Source organism: Equus asinus, chromosome 20 (assembly GCF_041296235.1).
Source record: "Equus asinus isolate D_3611 breed Donkey chromosome 20, EquAss-T2T_v2, whole genome shotgun sequence".
In the NCBI taxonomy this organism is placed as follows: Eukaryota; Metazoa; Chordata; class Mammalia; order Perissodactyla; family Equidae; genus Equus; species Equus asinus.
In genome coordinates, this window is record NC_091809.1 from 40,713,382 (window position 1) to 40,724,141 (window position 10,760).

Below are 10,760 nucleotides of genomic sequence, written 5' to 3' on the forward strand. Positions count from 1 at the left end.
TCATGACTCTTTTGAACACGTGAGTGCTCAGAGTATCTCCTCGTCTTTCTCAGATTTTACTTTTACCCTCACTCTGGTGTCCTAGGTAACAAAGAATGTTGTAAGAAATCACAGTTAAGGGCTTTCTTCTCATTTTATGCAATGACTAGAGTCTTTTCCTCCATTCATTCTATCAAACAGTATGCAGGAATGCACTCATTTATTCTTTTTTTGTTCCTTAATTATTAATTCAGCATCAATCACATTCCAAGTACCACACAGTTGCTTAGGATTAAAAAATTAGTTGGGTATATTCCTTGACATGGAGAAAATATATTTCTATGGGATGGAGAGAATAATAGTCTGTATGATACATAGATATATAAAAGACATTCTCCTGGTTCTCTTCCAAATTCCCTGAAGAATGCTTATATTTCTTATTACATGGCTCCTTTTCCCTCTCCTTTTCCTAAAATGTAGTATTTCTCAAGTTTTGGCCTCCAGTCCTTATTTTGTCCTTGATTTACCCTGTCTCTCCTGTTGAGCTCATTCAGACTTAAGACATTGACTACCATCTTCATATAGGTAATACTTCCCAAATTCTTTAGCATGAGACACTCTATAGCAAATAAAATAATAATGAATCATTATGAAATATGTTATGTATTAAAATATTTCATGAGCATCATCATATTTAATCTTGACAGCAATTCTGTGAGGTAAATATTATCTCAGTTAATCAAAAACAAGCATTAAGTACATACCCACTATCTACCAAGCACAATTATAAGAACATCCCAAATTTTCAAGGAGCACAATTATAGTGGTGTGTGTCAAAATAAAGATTGTGAGAGACAAGTGAGGGACATAAAACCAAGGAGATTATCCAGTGGTTTCGCAGGAACTTTCCTATTTTACCCTTGTTGTTCTGCTTTAATTATTAATAATGCTTCCCTTCACTCTCAAAACTGTCTCAGTTGGAATGATAATGATAAATTAACTGATTAGCTAAGGTTGAGGCTACTGATGCAGGGAATGCTTTCTTCTTCTTTAAAGATGGGAAGCTGAGGTTCAGATATTATAAACTTCCTGTCTATAGTCACATCACCAAAAATCAGAAGTTCAACTTGGGTCTTTAGACCTCTAATCCAAATTCTTTTTAATATGCCATGTTTTCTCTTTCCTAGACAAATGCTTGAATGCGAATTGAATCTTCTAGGAAAGTTGGATCCATTTTCTAACTACAGATATAACCCTAAATCACTATTTGAATTATCAATTGTCGTTCTTGGTTCCATGTGTCTTTGATGCCTATGAACCTGTCTGGTTGTGGGTCTAGAAATGGGGATGAGCTTAAATGTTTAAGATTAAAAAAATATTTGAAATTACAAAGACAAATTTTTAAAAAAACATAGTAAACAAAACTTTAATCTGAAATGGTGTTATTTTCAGGAGATATTTCTCATAGTTTTTCTTTGCTCTCAGTTGTTATCTTACAGAGGATAATGTTTATACTGCTTTAGAACCAATAGAAATGTGATTCATGCATCACCTTGCATATCATTGATATCAAGCATAAGCATGATTCATATTTTACTGTGTTTCCAATGGTTTCGAGGGGCAGGCGCTTTCATGTAGGTGTGGGGGATGAGATAGACACTTAAGCCGTGGTTCCCAATCTTTTCCATCACATGTTTTGTTTTTATACCTCAGCATAATTCAGAGAGGATCTCCATGGGTACCCAGGGGTATTTTCCAAACACTTCCCCTAAATTGTGAGTTATTTAGCATTAGCTATGCTCTGTAATAGATGCCTCATACTGCATTATCCAGTTAAAACTACCTAACAGCTCTTACAATATAATTCCATCCCCATTTTAGAGATAAGTAAACTGAAACATGGCAAAGTCACAAAATTGTTAAGCAAGAGCCTAGATTTAAAAACAAATCTGCCTGCCTCAAAAATCTTACCTTTCCTTCTCACCATTTCCCCATAGCAGTTCTTCTATTAGCCCTCTCTGTTCATTGAGCCTAAGAGAAGTTGTTCAGGAGCCAACAAGGATAGCTGTGTAAAGAGAAGGCTAATCCAGATCATGGGGCCACCCACTGGCTATGCACTCTTTCTTCAACAGCTTCAGCACAAGTACAAAGTGACTTCAGGCCCAAATGATGCCTCACTGGAAGCAGACAAAAGTAGTCTGAAAAAAGAGAAGAATACTGACTTTCCTCCAACAAGAAACCTAAAGGACCAAAAGGCTTAAAGGACCCAATACAATAAACAGAATTTCTATAGACTTGATACCATAAGACAATAATAACAAAGTACATCAATTGTACTGATATATTGTGATAATGCTGTTCTCATTCCACTTATCACATGAACTAAGATACATGATCTAAATCTGGAACCTATGGCTGTGTGTATAATTTTTATACTATTTCAGGTATTTTTACACTAATTCTTTTCACATCTTTTTCTTGTTATTAAAGAATTTTCCACTAATCATGACTTTCTCCTTTTCCTTCTCTTCAAGGAGATCCATTATCCTTCCTTAACTCCACCTCCACCTATCATTTACATTTTTTTCCCTCAAGCTAGAAGCAATTATCAGCTACCAGCAATTATGAAGATGTTCAAGGCTCATCTCATCCAAGAATTAGACACTCAACATTTAGATGAATATCTAAATTCCTTTCATTAGGCATGAAATCTCACACCTACAGCAGGCTCACTACAATCATTTCTTTCCATGGTTAATAAAAAAGGCTTAAAATAGTCTAAAGACATAATGAATCACTTCAGAGCATTCTAAAATTCTATTTAAAAAAACATTTATTGGGTGCTACTATTTCCTAAGTCATAGAGATACAGTGGTGAGCAGGAATAAACATGGTCTCTTCATGGAAGCTACAGTCAAAGTAAATTCACAAATTAATTTCCAATTTTTCATCATTCATTTATCTAACAAACATTTAAATGCCAACTATTCACAGGCACAGTGATAAATACCACAGATAATGATAACTTATAGTCTTTACTCTCAGGAACCTTATAGTCTAATAGAACCTGAACTCAATTCCATCGGAATTCCTTTTGTATATATGGAATATATGGATAATATTAACCTATGTTAGCACTTTCAATTTTTTTAGAAGATAAAATTATCTATCGGTAACTATTAATTATAAAAGAGGAGCAGAGGAGTTGACTAGGAATTGTAACTGAAGGCAGGACAATTATAATTTGACAATTTTCATACACTTTGGAGTTCCAAAAATCAGATCATAAAAGTAAAAACATCATCTCTTCTTGGATGATTCACTAGCACCTTTAAACGCCAGCATTCTAACAGACAGCTGACCACAGCACACCCTAGTGGCCATTTCACTTTCTTAGCATATTCACTTATATGACTTTTTCCTTTAAAATAAAACAGATATTCAAACACATACAAACAGAGTGCAGAATGGTGGTTGCCAGAGGCATGGGGAGGAGAAAAGGAGGGATTGCTAATTAAAATGTATAAAGTTTCAGTAACGCAAGACGAATAAATTCTAGAATCTGCTGTACAACATCAAGCCTATAGTCAACAACATTGTGTTGTACAATTAAAAATCTGTTGAGAGTAGATCTCATGTTAAATGTGCTTACCACAATAAAATAAAAATAAATTTTTTTAAAAAATCAGAAAACACAAAAAAATCTGCAGAATTGAAATACTTTCATTGGATTCAACAATTCCAATTGTTAGCAAATATCAAATATCTCATATCTACATCATTATATATCATGTGACATCACTAAAACCTACAATCTAAATGATACAACTTAGTTGTTAACTTCTAAACAATTTAAAAGCGCAGGATAATAACCAAATTTGTCACCATTACTTTCTTTTGAGTCAAATTATCGATAAATAAGAAAATGCCCAAACTAAGGAATATATCCAGTTAGAATGATATCAATACAACCCAAATCTTAATGCTCATTGCCATGTATCACAATCCATTGTTCTCAATAGAGGTGCGGGTGCCAAACCTGACCTTTGATGGCTATTCAGGGTATTCGATCACATGTTGAGTAATTGTAGATATGCTTTGGAAAGGAATCGAGAGGATCGGGCTTCCAGGTTGATCTATTTTAAGGCATTTATTGTTGTATAATTGGTTGTGGACATTAATTAAATTACGTCCATGTGTTCAGTACTGAGATCTCTGTTCTGGGGGCACATCCAATATCTCATCATGTTAATGCCTCATTTTGCTTTGTATCCATATTTGTGAAGAAATATAGCATCTCAAGACGTGAAAGCCCAGCTTTGTTTTACTAATAGCTCCCAAAATTCTTTAGTAGAATTTCTAATTCTTAACTTCAACATCATTTTTATGTTTAAACAGATTGTTGACTATGAATGTATTGGTATTGTGTCTGTCACAAATCAGCCTTCACATTCATGCTTTCATGTCTTTTGTCTCTAATCAGACCTCCCTTCCAGAAACATGAGGAATCACACAGAGCTGAATGAGTTCATTCTACTGGGAATACCTCAAACAGAGGGACTGGAGACCGTGCTCTTTGTCGTCTTCTCATTCATTTACCTCTCCACTCTGCTTGGCAATTCACTCATCTTTACAGCAATTGTTTCATCCTCTGCCCTTCACACTCCCATGTATTTCTTCTTGGGACTCCTATCTATTTTTGACATATTATTCCCATCTGTGACCTGTCCCAAGATGTTATTCTATCTCTCTGGCCAGAGACAAGCCATTTCTTATAAGGGATGTGCTGCACAGCTCTTCTTCTATCATTTCCTGGGATCTACTGAAGGCTGCCTCTATTCTGTGATGGCTTATGATCGCTTTGTTGCCATCTGTCACCCACTGAGGTATATGCTCGTCATGAGACCTGGAGTCTGTGTTGGTTTGGTCATGGCAGCCTGGTTGGTGGGTTGTCTTCAGGCCACCATTCTGACCTCCTTTACCTTTCAGTTAACCTACTGTGGCCCCAATCAGGTAGACTACTTCTTCTGTGACATTCCTGCTGTCTTACCCCTGGCTTGTGCCGACACCTCCCTGGCCCAGAAAGTGGGTTCCTCTAATGTTGGCTTTCTGGCTTTAATGCTTTTCTTCAGTATTTGTGTCTCCTACACACGCATTGGGATTGCCATTTTGAGAATTCGTTCAGCAAAGGGCAGGCAGAAAGCTTTCTCTACCTGCAGCGCCCACCTCACTGCAATCCTCTGTGCCTACGGACCTGTAATCATCATCTACCTGCAGCCCACACCCAACCCTTTGCTTGGTGCCGTGGTGCAAATATTAAATAATGTAGTCTCACCCATGCTGAACTCGTTAATCTATTCCTTAAGGAACAAGGAAGTGAAAAGATCCCTAAAAAAGGTGTTCCACAATATAGTATTTACTGCTGTGGAATAAATTATGTGTTTTGTAATTGATTTTAGAATTTATCGTCTCTTAATATCATCCTCCTATTTCCTCTTCTTAAATAGATAAGCAGTAATAGAAAATGCTTCCTCTAAAGCATTATGTTTTGTTTGCCTAATAAGATTTTGTATGCTTTTGTGTCTCTGTAACCCCTGGGGCCCTATATGTTACTCTATAACTGATGTTATCCTCAGTGCCATAATCCCAGAAAAGTGATCCAAGGACCATGGAAAGCAGCTGGAGACAGATTTCTTATCTCTATAATGGGCAGGCAATTTAGCCTGGCTGAAGATAGTGAGCCTCTGTGGCAGTCCAAGAAGCACCCTTTAATAGCCATCTCTGTGCCAAATCACCTTCATTTCATTTTTCTGGTTCCTTTTAGAATGTGGTTATTCCTCTTTTATGCCTATAAACATTTCAGTTTCTCCATGTTGCTAAAAATAGTATTAAGTACCATTTATAGCACATGATCTGTTTTCTAGGCACTGTGAGGAACATCTCGCAGATATTCATCCTGTTTAATCTTCATATCATTCCCCATAAACTAGAGTTTTCATTTTGTAAAAAAGAGCTTTGAGGACCAGAGACTTCAAACAATGGACCCAAGTTTGCACGTTAAGTGGCACACCAGACCTCAAGCTCAGATCCAGTTAACTCCAAAGCCCCTACTCTTAATCCCTCTCCCACATGACTGCCCTGAAAGACCAGCTTGGCAATTAACTCATCCTCGCACTTCTCCCCAGAGCTCATGATACATAGAAAATATTCAGTAATAACTGGTAAAATATGCACTGACATAGATCATGTTTGTATATTGACTTTACTATTATCTTCTTTTATTCTGTGCCACTACCCATGTACCCATCTGTAGATTGTGGCACTGAGATATAGCAGTAAGTCTCCTTCACTTCATAACACATCTACTTATGGTAAAGCCAGGCCTACACCCAAACCCTTTTAACTCTTACTATCATGGTTTTCCTACTGCACCATGCTGCTGATATCCCAAATTACTCTTTAGTGGAAAAGCATTGGGAAAGCTTTCATGCCCAGTGTTGTTTGAAGAGAAGATGGCCTAATTATGGAGTTCAATGACCATGGTCATCTGGTTCTTCTATCAAGTTACTTCTTCCAACTTGGCCTCCAACACTACTGGAATTGATAGTTATTTCTCAGTTTTCTCCAGAATCCAGAGAGAAGGAAGGGGCACAATTTTCTGGAGATCTCACAGACACACCAGCCCTTAATTTCTGTGACATTGTAATGATTTCTAGCTTTTGTAATCCATTATTACTCCGAAAAGCTTCCATCCTATTTGAAACCTTTAAACAAAACAAAAAAGTGAAAATCCCAAATGAACTAAATTTCTGCCATTACAAAAGGCATGAGACAAAAAGTACAAAATGAAGCCTATTTAGGCATAGACAAATGGTTTGAGGTGCAATATGAGGGTTCCATGGCCTCTCCTAACCTGATTAGTAAAATCTAAGATCACACAGAATCTTATTTTTATGCTTTTGGAATGCCTATTCTTGATAATATGCTAGATTCAAGCAATTCTAAAAAATTTGCTGTCCTATTGATAACAAGCAAGGACAAGGTCTGCTCACTGCAAGACAAAAGCCCATCCATCAAGTAGCAAGGCGGTGGAGAGAGAGACACTTTATTAAGCAATGAACTAGCTAATCAAAAAACAGCAGACTATCGTCCTTAAAAAAATAATACATCTTAAAGGGGAACTGATTGGGAAATGACTTACATAAGGCAAACAAGGTTGAGAAGAAGGCTCAGGAGTATCAGGTTTGGACCACCGCAGATGGTTGGATGCCTCTCTGTAGACAAAAGTTTCGGATCTGCTGAATGTGACGTTCCCGAGGAATCTAAGAAAACATTAATTATTTTCTTATCTGAGAGAGAAGGAACAGTTTGGGCAGAGGGCTGAAATCTGCTAACAAGTCATTCTCTGCTGGTTACTGACTGGTTACTGATTACCTTGCCTACGTGCAGTTCTAAGTGTTTCTCTAAAGCACACAGTCAGAATAAGACAGGAGGGCTTTAGACATAGAGTCTCTCATGCTAACTGGGTCTCACTATAAATGCTGGATATTAGCAGGAGAATCCACATGCTACGATATCTGGTAAAGCCTGGATAGTGTTTATGGACTGATACTCATCACACTAATACTTAAACTCCTTCAATAAATTTCTTTTCTTTACGATGCAAAATTCCATGAGAGTAGAGACCATGTTTGTCTTATTCACTGTTGTGTCCACAGGACATAGCCCAGCGACACAGAAAGCTTCACCTGTAAGTTTGTTGAATGAATGAATGGATACTACTTAGCCTTTCAAATTAGGATGCAATTGCATCTTTATTAACATAAGAAGAGGAACGTGAGTGAAATAATTAGGATACAGAACAACAACATGCACCAATTTAAACAGATATCTACAAGTAAAATTGAAGACATATGAAAGCTGAAAGCTGAATGAACTACAACCAGTTTTTAGTCACTTGCTAAAATCAAGACTATCCGAAATTGCTCTACCAAGGACAGGAAGAAGTATTTACATATGAATCCTTTCCCAGGATATGGCATCCTAATAACATAATAAACCTCTCAATAGGAAATTCCTCACAATTTAATTTTAAATCCAAACACACAGTTTATGGGCTCCTAAAAACCTGCACAGACTGACTGGCATCCTGATAGAGCTGCCATCAAGCTTTTCTCCTTTCTCTCATATTCCTCTGTGTACACCACTACCCTCCAGAACCACTAGGTCTCCCTCATAGTTTTTGGTTAAAATGGCAGTTGGGTTGAAATGATAACATATTGGGTCTCAAGAATATTGCTTGCTTGGGATGTTGCTATATGGCTAGGATTTGCTTTTGTTTTTAATATTTTAGGTATTAAGCTGGTTTTGTGAAAATGATCTATTTACACTTGGGAAAGTGGAAATTAATTAAAAGCCTTTGTGTTAGAACAATTCAGATTCGAAGTACAGCAGGAGCCTCACGCAATTCCAAGGAGAGAGATCAGAAATGAGTCACGGAAGAAGGAACCATGGCCCCAAATAAGGCGCCTCAGTCTTAGAATAAGATGAATACGAAATTGTGGAGGGAACAAGTGTGGAATCTTAATTCTTTGGACTTTAATATTCAACAAAAGTGTATTTCATAGTTATATTTTAATTTCTTTCTGAAATTAATATTTCAGAAAAGATATTCATATGCAGTTTAATTTTGTTGGCATTATATTATTTGGCATATTTTAACAGTTATGAGTGCTCATTTTACAGCTTCATCTGTTGAGCTATATTGAAAAAAGTAGCTAGACATAATTCATGATGAGAAATAGAGAGTGCATTTTTGGCTGAGAGTATAGTGTATCCTTGATATTAAATCAATTTATGTTCTTTTCTGAAGAGAGAGCAGCGGGATAGTCTGCTGGATGATCCAGGCAGCCCCTGATGGGTTGCCTGGCAACCAGCTTGCTGAAGTCAGGGTCCTGCTTCCCCAGAGCAGAAGGGGGAGGGCAGATCAAGATGCTGCTGGTTCCAGATTTTACAGGGAGAGAGAGAGGGCATTCTCTTGCATTCTTAATTCAGCTTTATTAGTAACAAAAGTAACATTTGGTTTGACCCTCAATTGAATCCTTATGTTTATTCATCAGTTTTTAGTACTCATAGATGAGGAAATGGGCAGAAAGATGATTGATTAGGATCCTTCAATATATGTTGTTACACTATTCTATCCTCAGTTTGTTATAATACTTCACACAGCCGAAGCTGCTCATAGATGAATGAATGGATTTATAAAATATCATTCAATAATTTAGTTTAAAATTCTTCCTAACCTCAGCTTAATATATATATAAAGGAGCATCATAAATACTCTCCAAATACATGCCAAACTAAGCTTTATACAGAACACAAGACAAAGAGAGTAATTCTCTGTCAAACATCAGAGCCTTTTCAAGTGAGATAGTATAAGAGAAATTAGTATCTCGCCTCCTCCCTTCTGTTTTTTGAGTAATGACATATCAACACGTGCAAACACCCAAGTCAGACACTGAGAGCACACCTTTACGTTTTCACACTCTCACTCAACAGACTATAACTCCTACTACTCTATTTCTTAATTATTTTTCCTTTATTTATTATCCAGTCTCCTTCCTAAATGCCACCATCTCTTTTCACACACTGATCACGCCCTGATGGCTCCCTAAAGGAAATCCCAGCCACTACTCCAGTCTGAGTCCGGCCTCCTGTCCACACTGATTTACGTTACCCTTTAGAACAGCATCTGATCTCCACAGTCTGTGGTATGAAGTACAAATTTTATAGCATATCACGCAAGGTCCTTCAGAGCCTGACTCCTGCAGACATTTCTATTCACATGCCCCTGTTTGAAATTGAGCTATGGTGTTCTCAAACACACTGTGCTGTGAGTCCAGGAATGTTTGATAAACCACTACTAAACTCTTCAGTCTAGACTCCTCTCAAATAATCTCTCTTGCATGATGACAACCTGGAGAAGCTGATTTCTCCTCTGTGTTTCTCTAGTTGTATGTACTTTTACTGATGGACTTCTTTCAGTGGCACACGTTAGAGACAGTGAGAAATACAGACTTGAATTGAATTCCCAGAAACACTGTTTACTTGCTGAGTGATATTGGGCCTCTTAAACTTCCTGGGCCTTAGTTTCTTCCCCCTCAGTCCTAAATAATAACACCTCCCTCATGTGGATATTGGCAGGAGTAGATAATATTCATTAAGCACCCATGATAATCCTTGCTCATAGAGATAAAACAGTAATTTGTAATTATTTTTTCTCCTTCCCTGTCCTTCTCACCTCAGTTGTAAATGTTCCTTGATGCAATTATAAGTCTTATGCACCTAGTGCAATGCCTTCACATAAGGGATATTCAATAAAAGTTCAGTGAATAATGAAACATGTCATTAATAAATACACATAAACAGTGTCATTTAATAAACATTTATTGATTAACTATGATATTCAAAGACTTAATCTGTGTGCTTTCAGAAATACAAAGTAACTTAAAATTAACCTCAGAGAAACAAGAAATAATCAAGTAAAATAACCATAAATGTCCTATTATGACACACACCAAGTAAATGGTTCTGACTACAATAGTCATGTCTCCAATCAAAGCTTATTTTACAAGGAAATAATATCAGTTTTCATGCAAGAATTAAGTATTTTATTGTTTTCAAAGTATAAAATAAGAACTACTTAATCAATCTTTCCATACAGAAACTATGACTATGGAGAAAAAAATCTCCGAAGGAAGATCAATACTAAGTTTATTTAA

General features: G+C 36.7%; 1 protein-coding gene across 1 annotated transcript; it reads left to right on the forward strand.

The window, feature by feature from the left end:
* The first annotated feature begins 4,479 nt into the window (after positions 1–4,479).
* On the forward strand, positions 4,480–5,412 carry LOC106827937 (olfactory receptor 10N1). Its single transcript, XM_014836118.3, has one exon. It carries the CDS (start codon positions 4,480–4,482, stop codon positions 5,410–5,412), a length of 933 nt encoding a protein of 310 aa, XP_014691604.3.
* Positions 5,413–10,760: the final 5,348 nt, after the last annotated feature.

Excerpts from the sequence above, each read along its gene's own strand:
- LOC106827937 (XM_014836118.3), top strand. The coding sequence starts at position 4,480 with ATGAGGAATCACACAGAGCTGAATGAGTTCATTCTACTGGGAATACCT.